Source organism: Dendrobates tinctorius, unplaced genomic scaffold, assembly GCF_039654945.1.
Source record: "Dendrobates tinctorius isolate UK_male_01 unplaced genomic scaffold, ASM3965494v1 ptg000033l, whole genome shotgun sequence".
NCBI lineage: Eukaryota > Metazoa > Chordata > Amphibia > Anura > Dendrobatidae > Dendrobates > Dendrobates tinctorius.
Window position 1 is genome coordinate 19,807,567 of NW_027361701.1, and position 18,848 is coordinate 19,826,414.

The following is an 18,848-nucleotide window of genomic DNA, read 5'->3' on the forward strand; positions in this document are numbered from 1 at the left end:
AGGAGCGTGCACGTACACCGCTGTACGGTGTATGTAAAATTGTCAAGCTCCGTGTTTTTGTATACAGACTGACACACGCTGTCTCTCTCTAGTTTTGAATGTAATCAAACAGCAAATATACTAACCTGTTTGAAAAACAGACAAAACTATAAGGTGTAGATCTGTAAGAACGGACAAACTCCTCGACTTTTCCATACAGAGTCACACACGTAGATAGCTTCAATTTGGCCATGATAACAGCCGTTACACGGTCCTGAGAGAGGAGCATGCATGTACACCGCTGTACGGTGTATGTAAAATTGTCAAGTTCCGTGTTTTTGTATACGGACTGACACACGCTGTCTCTCTCTAGTTTTGAATGTAATCAAACAACAAATATACTAAACTGTTTGAAAAATGGACAAAACTATAAAGGTGTAAGTCTGTAATAATGGACAAACTCCTCGACTTTTCCTTACAGAGTCACACACGTAGATAGCTTCAATTTGGCCATGATAACAGCCGTTACATGGTACAGTGTGAGGAGCATACACCGCTGTACAGTGTGTGAAAAAATGAACGCTCACTACCTCACCAGGACAAAACAATACAATTTGGATTGCTTTTAAAAAAGCAGTTTGAACACCAGTGTGCACACAGCAATGCAGCTAGCCTTAAAAGGCAGGCTAATCACCACCAGCGCTGCTGCACAAAAGCAAAAATCTTCACCTTTCACTGCACAGTAACTACAGTGAAAAGCGCTAGCAGCAGAAGCAGTTTTTTTTTCTTTTTGCCTTCCTAACACTTTCCCTACAGAATCAGCAGCTGCAGCAGCTCTCCCTATTCTGAGATCAGCATGAGTAACATGGCGGTCGGCGTCACCGCCCTTTCATACCCCCTGTGACGCCACACAAAGCAAGCCAATCACTTGCATGCCCTTCTCCGAGATGGTGGTGACCGCTGCCTATGTCATCACTTTGCCCACAGTGTCCGTTCTTCCTGATTGGCTGAAAAAGGGCGCTAAAGCATCTTTTGAAATGCGACTTTGGCGCTAAAGTCGCCGACCTCGTGGCCGACCTCACGCTAAGGTCGGGTTTCATTTCATGAAACCCGACTTTGGCGAAAGTCGTCGACTTTTGAATTTTTTTGACCCGTTGCGCTCAACTCTAATTGTCGGCTTTAGTAATCTGATTTGTGCCCTGCAGGTTCTGCAGACAGCATTATACTCTTCTTTAGATATGCCTTCCTATTTCCATTTTATAAACATTTATTCCTTTTTAGCATGTGCTTAAGTTCTGTGTTCATCCATCCTGGTTTCCTTAAATGCTTCCTATTCTTCCCTCTTTTCGGAATTGTTAACAATTGTGCTTTGAGAATTTCATTTTTCAAGATTTCCCATCCTTCCTGGACATTTTTGTCCTTAACGATATCCAGCCATTGGATCCCTCCAATTCTCTTTCTGAGTCCCTTAAAATCTGCCTTTCTGAAATCTAACCTTGACGTCTGAGTCTTCACAGGTCTTCCTCCTCTAGTTATGCAAAATTCTAAAATAGCATGGTCGCTACCTCCTAGGGTCCCAGCCACTTTTACCTCCTCCACCATGTCCTCCCTGTTTATGAGGATTAGATCCAAGGTAGCAGATCCCCTTGTTTTCTCCCCTACCTTTTGGAAGATAAAGTTGTCAGCAAGAGAGGATAAGAATTTCCTTGACCTGATAGTTTTGCCTGAGAGAGATTCCCAACAAATGTCTGGAAAGTTGAAATCCCACATGACAACTATGTCATTTTTTGGAGAACTTGGCCATTTGATGCATAAAGAGTTCATCCATATCTTTAGCTTGCACAGGCGGTCTGTAGTAAATGCCTACAATGGTGTCCTTTCCATTGTTCTGTCCTTGTATTCTTACCCAAACAGTTTCCACAGGCATCCCATTCTCTGAAGCTTCAATCTCTGTGCAGACATATGCGTTTCTAACATACAATGCAACACCTCCTCCTTGTTTATCAAGTCTGTTTCTTGCAAATAAGTTGTATCCTTCTAGCTTTGTATTCCAATCATGTGTATTGTCCCACCAAGTTTCAGTGATTCCAATGACATCATATTTCTTTTCCTGCGTTAGTAGTTCCAATTCTCCTTGTTTGTTGCCCATGCTTTGTGCATTAGTATAGAAACATTTTAGTTTGTGATTGGTTTCTTTTTCTCCAATATTTTTATTATTTAGATTCTTTTGTCTTTGTTCTTCCTTTCCAGTTCTCAATAGCATTTGTCAGGTGTGTGTCTTTTTCTGGCCTTTTGCTTCCCTTCCCACATTGTTCTAGTTTAAAGCTCTCCTGATGAGTGTAGCAAGGCGACTTCCATATACATGTTTTCCAGTCTTTGTAAGGTGCACCCCATGTCTAGCAAGTAGTCCATCGTATAGGTAATTCACTCTGTGATCCAGAAATCCAAAACCTTGCTGACGGCACCATCGACGTAGCCAGTTGTTCACCTGCAGAATCTTATTCCACCTCCTTGTTCCATGGCCATCCACTGGGAGGATGGAAGGGAAGGCCACCTGCGCTCCCAGTTCTTTAACTTTCTTACCTAAGTTTTCAAAATCACTGCAGATCGTTTCTTGCTGTGTCATTTGTCCCCACATGTATTAGAAGGAATCGGTAGTCATCTGTATGTCTGAAGAGTTCTGATATCCTATCAGACACATCTTTAGTTTTTGCACCTGGAAGACAGCATATTTCTCTTGAAGTTATATCCGGTCTATCGATATTTTTGGGGACTGTCCATTCCTTTGGGGATTTGCTTCGGGACAGTTTAGATTTCACCTTTCTGTCTTTAGGCTTAGTTGGTTCTCCGGCTGTGACGAAGTGTCTAGGGCATCGTAGGAACGCTCCACGGCTACTGCTAGTTGTGTGGATAGGATCAGGGGTCTGCAATCTATTTAGTTACCAACCTCTCTGGTCTTCTGGTGGCTTAGCATGTTCCTGCCATCCTCCTTGGTGACCCATTCATAACAGCCCCCATAAGATGCTCCATAAGATGATCCATAGATTATACCCCCATAAGATGCTCCATAGATTATGACCCCATAAGATGCTCCATAGATTATGCCCCCATAAAGTGCTCCATAGAGTATGCCACCATAAGATTCTCCGTAGATTATGCCCCCATAAAATGCTCCATAGATTAAGCCCTCATAAAATGCTCCATAGATTAAGCCCTCATAAGATGCTCCATAGGTTATGCCCCTATATGCTGCCCCCATAAGATGCTCTATAGATTATGCCCCCTGCTGATTATTTGCCGCTGCTGCAAATAAATTGATTATTTGCCGCTGCTGCAAATAAAAAAAATGACATACTCACCTCTCGTCGCTGGGGGACAGGTGCCATTGTCACCGCTGGCTCAGGGCCCTGGCACCTGCGATATTCATCTGTCCCCAGTCCATCGCTGCTCGCCGCTGTCTTCTTGGTCCCTCGGTCAGTGACTGTTCAGGCAGAGGGCACGGCGTGCTATAACTACGTCATCGCGCCCTCTGCTGCCTGAACGTCACTGGCGGAGGACAGGGCGACGCGCAGCGATGGACCAGGGACAGGCGAATATTACTTACCCCCTCCTAGCGTGGTCTCTGCAGCCCCTGCGTCTCCGGGAGCTCTTCCTTCCTTCAGCGGTCACGTGGTACTGCTCATTAAAGTCATGAATATGCGCATAATCATGACTTTAATGAGTGGTACCACGTGACCGCTGAAGGAAGGCGTGAGAGAAGCAGGGGGGCTGCCGAGACGCGTCAGGGGGAGGGTAAGTATGATCTGGTGGCAGGTGGGAGTCCCGGTGAGGGTCCCACTGGTGATACTGGGCAAGGGCCTAGTACCACCAGCGGGTGCCATATTGGAATACCCATCACTTGGGTATTCCAATATGGCGGTCGGCGTACTTCCTGTGCAGCACAGTGGATTGTGGGATAGCGACACAATCACCGGAAGATGTGACAGAGCTGATTGCCAATTATATATTATATTAGGTTGAGGTCTGACTGTTCTACAAGTGGATTTCCTGAAACAGGAAGTTTGAGTCTAAAAAGCTCCAGTGGCTTGAAAATTCTAAGATTTATATTTGTTATTTGATATGGCAAAATATAAACATTGCCAAAATGTGTTTAAAAATATGTGTCACACCGCGCTCACCTGGGGGCAGGACCTCGGTCCCGACGTCACCTCTTCCGGAGCCGCGACCACTCTGGAGGTCCCGTCGGGTGCGCAAGCGCACCTCTCGTGCTTAGGTTCATGTTTGCACCGTGTTCTTTGTGCGCATGCGCGCTCTTCTCAGCTCTGTCTCTGGGCCTGTCCTCTCTATGGTATTGGAGGACTTGACCCGGAAGTCTTAGTGATCATGTGCTATATCAGGCTACCTCTTCCTATGGGAGGTGCCTGATTATTGTTGTGCTTCCTGGCTTGATCTGCCTTGTCCTTGCCTGGAGGTGCACTGTATTTGGGTCCTCTGCCTTGTGCTCAGTTGTGCCTCCTGGCACACGCTCTGATCCTGTACTCTGCCTTATGCTCAGTTGTGCCTCCTGGCACACGCTCTGATCCTGTACTCTGCCTTATGCTCAGTTGTGCCTCCTGGCACACGCTCTGATCCTGTACTCTGCCTTGTGCTCAGTTGTGCCTCCTGACACACACTCTGTTCCTGTACTCTGTTGCACCTCCTGGCACACCTGCTGCCTAACTCAGTATTCTGACGTGCTCCTTTGTACGCGTCCTGCTTTGCTCACACCCGGGCGTGCTAGTCAGTGCACGCCATACGTGCTCTTGTGTACCCGCATTGCACTATCCTGTATCTAGCGCACTCCCGTGTACACGCCTTGTGTTCTCCAGTACTTTCCGTGCCTCCGTACACTCGCCTTGCACCGTCCTGTACCCAGCGTGTCCCTGTGTCCACGCTTTCCACGTTCCTGCAGACACTCACTTGTGTCTCCTGCGAGCCGGCCACCTGGTGCCAGCAGTCGTGATACCTTACCCCCTTGGGCTTGCCCCTGACACTCCCTGTATAGGGGGTGGTCCTCACTAGGTCAGCTCGCCCTGGGAGGGTTGGTGCCACGACTCAGAGGGTCCACTCCAGGAGTAGTCACAATATGTTTCACAAGAAGACCTGATTTAAACAGTAATTTTCGATGTTGGCTTCACTTTAAAAAATACACTGGTGAAGAGTTTGTTGTATTCATTTTGAAAGTCTTTCCTCTGCCTACCTGACAATGAATGATTACCAGGCTGCTGCGTATGCACATACCTAGGAACCAGCCATCTACTAATGCTTAGATTGGAGGGTGAGGAGTGATGGAGCACTCTTCTCATGAATTCACTAGACTCAAAACTATGATCACTCATATGCACCAAATAGTGTAATATTTGTGGGCATTTTTGACTTGTGGGACAGCGAACCTGTTCTCATACTATGTTGCCCTTTCCTAGTCTAATGACTGATCCACAGTTCATTGGGGTAAATATTGTAGTATATATATTTTGTATTATGTTCATGAAGTCAGGTAAACTGTTTAATATGTTTTGTTCTTTAGCTCGATCTGTACACCGCATCATGGAGAATCGCTACCACAATATTCCCTGGCCATCAACTCATTATTCACTCTCCCAACTCTTAAATGTATTACTGAAGAGAATAAATGAAGCATCGGGCCTTTACCAGATGTTTGAAGTCCTGGTTGATGTAATTCTTCTTGGAGAGTAAGTCCTTGCTGTATTCACACATTTATATATTTGCAAATTTTTGCCAAAGTGGCTTTTTTTTTACAGTTGATGTATAAGGACTTTAGCTGGCATAGACATTCAAAAGTTTGGTCAACTGTTAAAGCCACCAGCTCACCATCAACATAGATGACTTGCTCTTATTTTGCTTATTTTCCCATTTTGGAATGAAAACAAGTTCCACAACTGGATGTGTTTAATCCTTTATTGGGAACATGTCACCAGAAAAAAAATCTGCAGATATGGGGTTAATCTGCAGGCTACAAGCTTTGCTAACCTGCCAGGCACCTGCACTTAGTTGAATGCTGCTGAGATAAAATTAACTTTATCCTCCCTGCTGCATTTGGTTTCAGTCATGGGGTGCCGGTGCAAGTTTAGTGACTGTAACCGCTCCCTCGGTCCTGACTTGCAATGGCTCTTCATTGGGGCCGACTGTCAGTCAGGGCCGGGGGTACTGTTACAGCTGCCGCTCTTTATTTTCAGAGCAGTGACTGAACTGGCGTCGTATCCCCCTGAAGTGAATGAAACTAATGCTGCCAGGGAGAAAAAAGTTAAATTTCTCCAGCAGCCTTTGGCTATGTGCTGGCGCTGGGCAAGTAAGTAATGCTATTAAATGCAGATTAACAGCGTTTTTATGGTGGTAAGTCCACTTTATGAACTGAGCTATTTTCTAGGTTAAAGGGGCACTCTGGGGAGATAAAAAAAATGTGTACGTTCATTTCCTTCATAAACTATAAAACTGAGCTGCCCAGTGCTCTTATATTATCTTTCGAACACTTGTAATTCAGTGTGACAGAGGCGCCTCACTGCTCCCCGCTCCCATATGGGACTGTACGTCACAAAGCAGTGTGTAGCTCCCCCTGTGAGTAACAGCCTGGCTGAGAAAAGGGGGTGTTGCCTGCTTCTGGCTTTTAGTAGCAGCAGCCAGCCCCCTGATGTCTTCTTCACTGCAGCATGAGATGAGGGGACGTGGCAGGGGCGTGTCCTGCCCCCTGGCTAGTAGCTAGGCCCATGATATTGTTTCTTTCATTCTACAGCTACTAGTAGGGAGCAGGCCATCCCTCTGCCATGCCCTCACAGACCACCCCCACCACTCCACCGAAACTGCCCTGACCAAAGTTACTAATGACTTAGGCAGGGATCACACTACAGTGTGTGATGAGAGAAACTTGAACAAATCTCTTGCATCAACACCTGGTGGTACCGCCGGCACTCAGGACCAGAGCTGCGGTTGCATAGAAATACATGCAGCCACAGCTCAGGTCCTGAGTGCCGTCGGCAGTGCCGGGTGTTGATGCAAGAGACTCATGCGAGTTTCTCGCATCACATGGTAGTGTGATCCCGGCCTTACTCGCAGCCAAAGCTAACAGACAGTTCTCCATCCTCCTCCTTTGACACAGTTGACCACTGCCTACTGCTACAGATTCTTTCTTCCCTTGGTATCAAAGACCTTGCCCTGTCCTGGATTGCCTCATACCTTTCCGACCGCACCTCTAGCGTTTCCCACCCCCATACTACCTCCTCCTCCCGCCCTCTCTCTGTTGGAGTCCCTCAAGGCTCTGTCTGGGGCACCTACTTTTTTCCATCTATACCCTTGGCCTAGCATAACTCTAAGTCCCATGGCTTCCAGTACCACCTGTATGCGGACGACACTCAGATTTGCCTCTCTGGCCCAGATATCACCTCTCTGCTGTCTAGAATCCCAGAGTGCCTATCAGCCATATTCTCCTTCTTCACCTCTCGCTTCCTAAAACTCAATGTAGACAAAACCAAACTCATCATCTTTCCTTCATCTCTACCCGACCTATCTATTACGGTAAACGGCATCACTCTCCCGCACCTGATATCCGCTGCCTTGGCATAACTTATAATAATATTCTTTATTTTTTATAATAATCTTTATTTTTATATAGCGCTAACATATTCCGCAGCGCTTTACAGTTTCCACACATTATCATCACTGTCCCCAATGGGGCTCACAATCTAAATTCCCTATCAGTATGTCTTTGGAATGTGGGAAGAAACCGGAGTACCCGGAGGAAACCCACGCAAACACGGGGAGAACATACAAACTCCTTGCAGATGTTGTCCTTGGTAGGATTCAAACCCAGGACTACAGCGCTGCAAGGCTGCAGTGCTATCCACTGAGCCACCGTAACACTCGACTCTGCCTTGTTCTTCAAACCGCACGTCCAAACTCTTGCCACCTCCTGTTGCCTCCAACTCAAAAATATTTCCAGAATCCGTCCCTTTCTCAGCCCTCTATCTACGTAAACTCTTGTGCATGCCCTCATCAGCTCCCTCCTTGATTACTCCAACATCATCCTCTGAGGCCTCCCCTGTTATGATTCGGTCACTGAGGAGGATTACGGAAAATTAGCTAAGCAACCAGGAAACCAGAATGGTTAGCAACATAGCGGATTGCAGACCCCTAAGCCTAACAACACAACTAGCATTAGCCGTGGGACGTGCCTATGATGCCCTAGACGCCTCGGCACAGCCAAAGAGTTAACTAAGCCGAAAGCAAGAAAGGGGAAAGCTAAACTGCCCCGGAGTAGAACCCCAAAGAAATAGATAGCCCCCAAACATATATTGTTGGCGAGTCATGATGAGGCACAAGCGCAGGTAGAAAATAGAATGAGCAAATGATGGGGCCCAAACTGGCTAGACAGGATAGAAAAGATACTGTCTGCAATCACGAAAAAAACCCCTAAAAAAGCCAACACGTCTGATATACAGAAACACTGAGGCCACACAACCTCTCCCCTGCTAGATCAGCATTCTGGTGTGAACTGGAAGCAAAGCAAAAGATACTAATATTACGGGATTAGCCATACTGAACAGAATGACAAACTGTGACATATGAGCGGGGTCCAGCACAAATCCCAGCAGGGAATAATGCTTAACCCACACAGCAAAGCAAAAAGCAGAGAAAGGCAAAAACTATATCAAATGCAAAAGATTCCAGCAAACAAATAACTTATCTGAATGATGCAAGACCAAGGAGGGGAAAAAGCAGACTTCACAGTGAACAGGAAGACAAACAAATCACCAGCAGCAACTGAAGGAAGCTTGCTCACTTAAATCCTCCCAGTCAGTAACCCCTGACTTCCAATCATCGTCTTCAGGTGATAGACCTCTGTCAATACGACCAGCTCCACTACTCACGACAACCACCAGAGGGAGCCCTGACTCAGAAGTCAGATCAAGAGAGTTCACAACACTCCCTGCTAACTCTCTTGCACTACTCCAGTCGATCCTCCCAAGACCTCCTACTCTCTTCCACACTTATTCATTTCTCACACAACCGCCTCCAAGATTTCTCCTGAATATCCCCCATCCTCTAGAATTCCACACCTCAACATGTCCGATTATCCACCACCCTCAGATCCTTCAAACGGAACCTGAAAGCCTATCTCTTCAGTAAAGCTCACAGCCTGCAATAACCATTATGCCGCCTCACCACCACCAGAGCTGCTGCACCCCTGACCTTCTGTCTCTTTCCAATTATCCTGTAGAATGTAAGTCTGCAAGGACAGGGTCCTCTCCCCTCTGTACCAGTCTGTCATCGTAAATTTGTTTACTATAAACAATATCTATAACTTTGTATGTAACCCCTTCTCATGTACAGCGCCATGGAATTAATGGTGCTATATTAATAATAATAATAATAATAATAATAATAATATAATATCGGGAGCTGACATGTTTGGAGTTGCTCTTCACTGCTCACCCCTCCCTTCTGGGATTTTACAACAGTGTGCAGCTTCCTGCTGTTACTGTCAGTCAGTCTACTTATAATAGCTGTTTCCCCCTCTTCTTTGGCAGGCTGTTATAGCACGGAGCTTCACAATTCTGTATGACACAGTGTCCCAGATGAGAAGGGGAAGCAGTGAGGAGCAGTTCCTGTCACACTGAATTCTGAGTGTTCTAAAGATAATAGAACTTGCACTGGGCAGCTCATATTTATAGTTTATGAAGGCAGAAACAGTACAAAAAATGTTTGTCTCCCTGGGCTACACTTTTAGTTACTGAACCTCATTTTCCAAATCTGACCAAGGTCACTTTATGTGGTAATAACTCTGAAAACCTTTAAGATAGTCCAGTGATTCTGAGACTTTTTTGTGTCATGTACTTCGAGTTAGTGGTAAATTTTTGTCTATATGATTTGCATTTAATTATGAAAATATAAAAAATTAGACAAAAAAATGCTTTTATTTTTGCCCTTAAATCAGATAGTTATTCCACACAACATAGTTAATAAATAACATTTTCCAAATGTGTACTTCACATTAGCATCAATATTTAAACATTTTTTTTAGGAAGTTAGAAGGGTTAAAAGTTTATCAGCAATTTTCCATTTTTCCAACAAAATTTACAAAACTTATTTTTTTGGGGACCACAGCATACACCTATGTGACAGAAAATACTCAACAGTGACACAATTTTAAAAACTGCACCCCTAAAAGTGCTCAAAACCATATTCAAGAAATGTATTAACCCTTTTAGGTACATCACAGGCATTAAAACAATGTGGAAGGAAAAAATGGAAATTTGACTTTTTCCGACAAAAATGTTGCTTTAGCCCAGGGGTGGGGAACCTTTTTCCAGCCAGTGGCCATTTGGAAATTTCTACCATCATTTGGGGGCCACACAAAAATGATCACCTTGAAAATTACCCCGGTATATTTAGTCAAACAATTACGGTAACTCACCATTAATGTGACGACTGGATCTACTTCTCTTTGGTGCAACTGTAATATGTGATACTGATCATGTTGCTTCTCACAGCTGCTTTTCCAGGTTTGTGTTGGATAGGAGAGGAGTCAACTTTTTGGCATAAGTTTTGTAAATCATATACATCACATTGGAGACACTGGGACTACTGTATATACATCACATAGGAGACGCTGAGACAGCTGTATATACACCACATAGGAGACAATGGGGCTGCTATATAAGTATCACATACGAGACACTGTGACTGCTGTCTATACATCACATAGGTGACGTTAGGACTGCTGAATATACATCACATAGGAGACACAGGGACTGCTGTATATACATCACATAGGAAACACGGACTGCTGTATATACTTCACATATGAAACACAGTGACTACTGTATTTACATCACTCAGGAGATGCTGGGACTGCTGAATATACATCACATAGGAGAAGTTGGGACTGCTGTATATACATCACCTAAGAGACACAGGGACTGCTTTATATACATAACACAGGAGACTCTGGGACTGCTGAATATACATCACATAGGAGACACTGGGACTGCTGTACATACATAACATAGGAAACATTGAGACTGCTGTATATGCATCACAGGAGACTGAGGTCATATAAATTACAGGAGGGGCTGGGGGGCATAGACATCACAGGAGATGCTGGGACATATTCATCACCGGGAGGCAGGGGGGAATAGATATCATTGAGGGGCTATATACATCACTAGGAAGAATAGACAGCACTGGGGGTATATACTGTATGTCCCTGGGGGAATATACATCCAGTGATGTATATTCCCCCAGGGACATACAGTATATACCCCCAGTGCTGTCACATACATTACTGGGGGCTACATACAGCATTGGGGGCTATATACATCACATGTGGTGGGATATACAGCACTTCTGAGCCAAATGTATTACTGGGGAATATACATATCACTTGGGGAACATACAGCCCTGGGGGATATACAGCACTCGGGGAGGGGGATATACCACACTGGGGGGACAGGCATCACCAGGGAGGCACATAGATCAGCGGGGACACACAGAGATCACCGGGGGTGGCACGAAGATCACAGGGGGCGCACAGAGATCACGGGGGGGCACCAAGATCACGGTGGGGCACAAAGATCACAGGGGGCTCAAAGATCACAGGGTGGGTGGCGTGAAGATCACAGGAGGACACATAGCTGGAGGAGACAGATCACAGGGGGCACAGATCACATGGGAGCACAAATATCACAGGGAGGTACATAGCAGGGGGCACAGGGATCACATAGACCACAGGGGGGCACAAAGCTCGGAGCCACAGATCACAGAGGTGCACGTAGCTGGGGGGCACAGAAATAACAAGGGGCACATAGCTGGGGGACACAGAAATCACAGGTGGCACATAGCTCTGGGGACAGATCACATGGGGGCACATAGCTGGTGGGCACAATTCACAGGGGGCACATTGCTGGGGGCACATAGCTGGGGGGCACAGATCACAGGGGGCACATCGCTGGGGCAACAGAGATCACAGGGGGCACATAACTGGGGGGCATAGAGATCACAGGGGGCACATAGCTGGGGACTCAGAGATCACAGGGGGCACATAGCTGGGGGCCACAGGGGGCACATTTCTGGGGGGCACAGAAATCATGGGGGCACATAGCTAGGAGGCACAGAGATCACAGGAGGGACACATAGATGGGAGGCACAGATCACAGAGGGCACATAGCTGGGAGGCACAGAGATCACAGGGAGGCATAGTTGGGGGGCACAAAGATCACAGGGGGGCACATAGCTGGGGCCACAAAAATCACAGAGGGGGCACAGAGATCACATGGGAGCACATAGCTGGAAGTCACAGAGATCACAGGGGGGCATACAGTGGGGGGGCACAGAGATCACGGGGGAACATAGCTGAGGGACACCAGATCACCAGAACGGCACGGAGCTTCGGGCACAGGAATCACCAGCAGACATAGCTGCCGGCATGCACAAAGATCGCTCTGGACTCTATGGCAGCAGCTCCTCTTCAGAGACTCGAGGACGGGAGCGCATTGGGTGCTAACTCCGCCCACCCTGGTGACATCACCATCCATGTGCAGGTAGGCAGCGTTCTGTAATGAACACTATGTACCATGCACTTGGGAGTTAAAGGGCCGGCAGCTGGCAGGTTACGGCTGCCGCCCGAGGATTGTGGACTCTGGGGACTTGCCCATGAAAAGTCACCGCGAGCCACAGCAGCCCACGGGCTGGAGGTTCCCCACCCCTGCTTTAGCCCCAAATTTTTCGTTTTCACAAGAGTAACAGGAGACAATGGATAATATTTGTGATACCCAATATGTGGCAGAAGGGAAGGAGCACTCTTTGACTTTTGGAGTGCAAAATTGGCTGGAATAGATATCGGACGCTATATCTCGTATGCAGAGCCCCTGATGTGCCTAAACAATGGAAATTCCCCTCTAGTGACCCCATTTTGGAAACTACACCCCAAACTTGAACACACAGGTGCTTTGTGGAATCTTAAAACATTGCAATGGGAAAATGAAAAATGACATTTTTTCCCCAGAAATGTTTCAGCCCCAGATTTTTAATTTTCACTAAGCTAAGCTGAGAAAATGGACCACATAATTTGTTGTGGAATTTCTCCCGAAAACAGGGAGAAATCAACAATTTCCTCAACAATTGGAGGAACAGTCGGCATCGCCTTCTTATCTAGCATGTCAACTCTCTTCAATAAAGATACATGAAAAACTGGATTAATTCTCCAGGACGAGGGGATGTCTAATCTCACCGCTGCCGAGTTGACAACCTGAACCACTTTGAGGGGTCCTACAAACTTAGGCCCCAGTTTTTTAGAAGGGATCGTCAAACGCAGATTCCTAGAGGACAACCAGACCATGTCCCCGACTGCAAACAACGCCTCCCTTCTTTTCTTGTCAAAATATTTCTTTGACCTCCTATTCGCCTCTTACAGATTACGGTGTACACTGGTCCAAACCCTTTCCAAATTTCCAGAAAAACTCTCCTCCTCAGGCACTGCCGCCCCCATCTTTGAAACTGGACTGAAAGATGGATGTCTCCCTGTACAGCAAAAAAAAAAGAGAACACCCAGCCGAGGAAGACATATGATTATTAAGAGCAAACTCAGCTAGTGGTAAATATTCCGAACACATCTCCTAATTGTCTGCCACAAAACATCTCAAAAACTGCTTGACGTCCTGGTTCTTCCTTTCGGTCTGTCCATTGGACTCCGGATGACAACCTGACGAAAATGACAAATGAACCTTCAATCTGTCACAAAAAACGAGTCACAAACTGTGGTCCCCTATCAGAAACAATGTCCGTGGGAACACCATGGAGCCTGACAATCTCTTTCAAAAATGCCTTAGCTAGAGTCTTAAGAGTCAGTGATTAGCGGTCATAGAGGAGCGCTTAGGAAGCAACCCAGGGGCAGACAAAGATGTCAGGTCTCCACCAGCTCCAGCCGAAAACCTCCAATGGAGGATAGGAGCAATGAGAAAATGGAAACGGTCTTAGGAGCGCAGGAAACTGCCACCTGATGAAGACGGATCCTCCATCGAAACACGTTGTGGTTTAAACCCATCTCTTGTCGGAGTCTCTTTCCTGCGCTCCTAAGACCGTTTCCATTTTCTCATTAGCTAGAGTCTTGGCGCAGGGTAATTTATTAAACGGGACCAGATGACACATCTTTCTAAACCGGTCCACAACAACCCAGATGACAGAAAAACCTTCAGAGACCGGCAGATCGGTGATAAAATCCATTTCAAGATGTGTCCATGGTGAACTTGGAACCTCCAAAGGGCACAGCAACCCTGCAGCCAGGGTGATAGGAGTGGTGGAAGGCACGAAATAAAAAATATAAATAAAGCGCGTTAGCCACTCGGGGTCCACCGTGTAGTAGATGTTAAAACCGCTGCTAGGTGAAGGCAGAGCAATCAGGCGGTAGTGTGCACAGGGTTAGATATCACCTAGGTGCAGTTAAGCAATCTCTGTTGAATTCACAGAGCTGCTATTACAAATGATAAATGTAACAACGCTGAGCCTGTTAGAGACACAGGGACTCAGCGGCACACAAGCGGTAAGTGGTCACCGGAGTAGTTATAAAAGACGGCGCTACATCCGTCTAGACCTACCGTAAATACTTGTGTGAACAGCGTTGCAACCGCGGACACACACTAAAGCTGCTACAGCAGCGCGGCGTGGAGAATGCCGCAGGGTAACACCGCAGTAAACGCAGGCGCGATGTAGACGCTAGCAGGTGTGCTTGTGGAGCAATGGCGCGCTAGCGCTGGCGCTAATACTGGCTATAACTCATTCCCTCACACAATCGTAATATCATAGGAATGGGGTTTCAATTGAGTCATTCACCAGATCATGCATCCATCAACACACACACAGCAGCAAGTATGACTACACTAGCGCATGGCGGAACAGCCATGCGCACTTTTTATAGCAAATGGGACCTTCCGGAAGTCTCCAGAACTCTGAGCTGAACCAAATGGATTAGGAGCAGGACCTGAGCACCTGACTCCCGAACACCAATGAGAGCACGTTTCACGAGCATGCTCAGAAGACGGAAAGAAGGACTTAGCCTCCGGAGAGAGTTGCTGCAAGACAATCTGCTCTGCAATATCTTCTGCAGTAGACACTGAGCAGGAGACTGCAGAATGTGAGGGTCTAGATTCCTGCATAGTAAGGGCAGAAATCTGACTCCTAACACAGGGCATGTGAGGCTTTTGACCTAGCGCACACAGTACACTGATGCACCCACTTGATGATTTCTCTTTGCCACCCTGGCCTCCAGAAACTTCAACCGATCGATTTTCTAGTTTCTGAAATCACTGGATGACACGCCAAGCGAGACTCATGACATTCAGCAAACAAAGCACTCCTTAAGGCTCTAGGCACAAATAATTTACAATACGGAGTGTTCGTTGGTGCAGCATTCTGGGCTTCGAGGATGCCATTCTTCAACTTAGAACTCAATGCTGCCACCACCACCCCGCTCTGCAAAATACATTTCTCATTCTCAGTGTCAACATCTGGAGAGAAACTACGAGACAAAGCGTCCGCTTTAACATTCTTTGTCCCAGGGATATATGTTATGGAGAAATGGAACCGGGCAAAAAACAGTGCCCACCTAGCTTGACAGGCATTCAAACGTTTAGCAGCATCCAGATATATCAGATTCTTATGATCAGTAAAAACGTGTATTGGATGTCTAGCCCCCTCCAAAAAATGTCACCAATGCTCAAACGCGAGTTTAATAGCCAGCAACTCTCTGTTCCCAACATCATAGTTGAGCTCAGTCTCCAAAAATTTTTTAGAAAAGAAAGCACAGGGATGCACCCCATCCTCTCCCTCCTGGGACAGAACTGCCCCCACCCTTACTGATGAGGCATCAACCTCTACCTGAAATGGCTTAGTCTCATCTGTCTGGATCAAACAGGAGCAGAGCTAAACCTCTCCTTGAGATGCTCACAAGCCTTAACAGCCTCAGTGGACCATTGTGCAGTATTAGAACCCTTCTTGGTGAGATCAGTTATAGGTTTAGCGATAACAGAAAAATTCTTTATAAATTTTCTATAATAGTTAGCAAACCCTAAAAATCTTTGAACCGACTTTAAACCTTCAGGCCTAGGCCACTCCAGTACTGCCTGAACCTTCACCGGGTCCATTTCAAAGCCTTCACTGGAGACAAAGTACCCCAAAAAACTAATTTTCTGTACTGCAAACTCGCCCGTGTGTGTTTTCGCTCAAAATCTGTAGAACATCGTGGACTCTCTGCCAAAGCGACTCCAGATCAGGTGAGTAGATTAAAATATCATCCAAATAAACAATAACACTGTTAGGGTTGCGGATCACACTAAATATAAAATATAATAAAGTGCGATCGCAACCCGGAGTCCACCGTGCAGAGATGGTAAACTGCTGCTCGGTAATGGCGGACACTAACTAAACACCGGCGGAGTAACCACTGACCCGGTGTGCACAGGAGCGAACTCTGTTACAGCACTGAGCCGCAGAAAGAGACGCTGAAGCCTGTTACGTCACAGACTGCGGCTTAAGGAACTGCTACTGCGGCACCAGGGATTAACCCTAGAGAAACGCTGTGCCCTGTTAGCAGTCACAGGGTGCAGCTGACAGTCGTGTTACCACACTGTGTGCGTACAATGCCGCCCTGGCAGATTGCACTAGCCAGCCTAAGTTAGCGCTGGAAAGCGCAGTAACTGCACACGGCACTGCTGAGATGGACACTGCGGCGTATGCGGTACAGAGGTGTCTCATGCAGATGACACTCTTTGGCATAACGTGTGAGAGGCGCTGGAAGCCCTGCGGCGCTATGCAGTGCCACCACTCGGCGCTGACTCCACCAACTACCTACCCTAAGCCTGGGCACTGGACAGGCTAGGCTACACAACACATGCATACCAAGGGATAGGGGTTTCATAATAAGTCATTCACCAGTTTCATGCATCCATCATCACACATACCACAACTTAATACTATGAGTCTATACTAGCGCATGGTCGTGCGGCCATGCGACTCTTATAGCAGCGTCCTTTCGGGACCTTCCTAGTGGTCCAATGGGAGCAGCAATAGGACCTGAGCATGTGACCTCAGACCTCCAATGAGAGGACTTCCCATGGGCATGCTCAGTGGGCCGAAAGAAGGACTTAGTCCCAAGAGCTGCACGCTGGTGGCTATTGCAGGTTACCATAGCTGAACCCTGATTGGCAGCAGTAACCAAGCCAACAGTAGTAGACAGAGCAAGACGCCGGGAACGACGTCTTTGCTGAGCAGGCTCCTCTGTAGCCGGAGAGGAATGGGAGACCGCAGAAGGCAAGGCTCGAGATTCCTCTTGTGCAGAGGCAAGAACCCGACGCCTAACAAAAACTCTTATCAATCAACGGCCTCAGAATGTCATAAATGAAATTTTGAAAAAACGCAGGTGCATTAGTAAGGCCAAAAGGAATCACTAGACACTCAAAATGACCTTCCGGGGTATTAAAGACTATATTCCATTCATTGCCCTCCTTCATCTGCAGCAAATTATATGCCCCACGAAGGTCAATTTTAGAGATCCACTCGGCTCCGGCTAGTTGGTTAAACAAATCCCGAATTAGCGGTAACGGGTAGGGATTGCGCTCAGTAATCTTATTAATCTCCCGAAAATCCAGACACGGCCTAACACCCCCATTCTTTTTTTGACAAAAAAAAATCCTACGGCCACAGGGGACTTAGAGGGTCTTATATGACCTGCAGCTAGACTATTCTGTGGGTATTCCTTTAAGGCCTCCTTCACGGGAATCATCAGATAAAATAAAAGACTCTTAAGGAGTGTAGCACCTGGGACGTACTCAATAGCGCAATCGTAATCTCTATGGGGTGGAAGAGCTTGTGACTCAACTTCCGAAAATACATTCCAGAAATCCTGAATTCGTTCATGTAGCTCACTCTTCACAACAGCAGCAATGTGCATATTACAACATTTACCACACTTATAGTACCAGACGACCAGTCCAGCAAAGGATTGTGCACCTTTACCCAGGGTAAACCCAGGACGACTGGAAAAGGCAATTTAGCAAATACAAACAAGTCTATACACTCCTGATGTTCCCTATTCACAATAAGTGGGAACCTGGTGAGCTTTCGGGAAACCCATCCATGCTCCAGGGGAGTGTTATCAATCGCCACAACAGGAAAAGGAGAAGACAATGGTTCAGAATCAAACTTATAGTTGTCTAGAAATTGTTGATCAATCAAATTAAGTGCAGAACCACAATCCACCATTACCTGAAAATCAATGGACTGACCACGATAGATGGTATTACCAGAAAAAACGACTCCTGCGGACCGTATAAACGCAGTACGAACAGGAGTGTTGCTCCTACTGACCCCTTTTTTTATTTCCTTATGAGACTCTCACATTGCTTAATAAAATGGTCAGCCTTACCACAATACAAGCATAGCCCCTCCGAGAACTTCCTCTCCCTCTCCTGGGAACGGGAGGACATCACCCCAAGTTGCATAGGTTCCCCGCTGTCTACGGGGCCATCCTGAGAGACTGGGTCCAGCACTGCAGGAGTCCTGTCTTCACTCTGCCTGTCTCTCAACCTTCTATCCACACTGATAGCTAACTGCATAGCAGTTTCCAAAGTAGCAGGTGCTGGGTATGCAATAAGTAAATCTTTAACCCTTTCATTCACACCTGCTAAAAACTGACTCTTGAGCGCTGGGTCATTCCACCTGATCTCTGCGGACCATCGTCTGAACAGGATGCAGTACCTTTCAGCATCAGCAGCAACCTGTTTAAGCCATCTGAGCTCTGCCTCAGCTGCTGTGTCCCAATCAGG

At 46.6% G+C, this 18,848-nt stretch overlaps 1 protein-coding gene across 15 annotated transcripts in view; it reads left to right on the plus strand.

The window, feature by feature from the left end:
* The window catches only part of FOXRED2 (FAD dependent oxidoreductase domain containing 2), a 1,046,175-nt gene that overhangs the window by 456,197 nt on the left and 571,130 nt on the right, over positions 1-18,848 (plus strand). For 14 of the 15 annotated variants that reach the window (XR_012231658.1, XM_073573008.1, XM_073573006.1 and 11 more), the window contains one exon: positions 5,546-5,711. The exons of the other annotated variant lie outside the window; for it this stretch is intronic. Coding sequence is in view for 13 of the 14 variants with exons in the window: in XM_073573008.1 (XP_073429109.1) it covers positions 5,546-5,711 (166 nt within the window). In the remaining variant the exon portion in view is untranslated. The remainder of the gene's footprint in view (positions 1-5,545; positions 5,712-18,848) is intronic. 15 annotated transcript variants of the gene reach the window in all.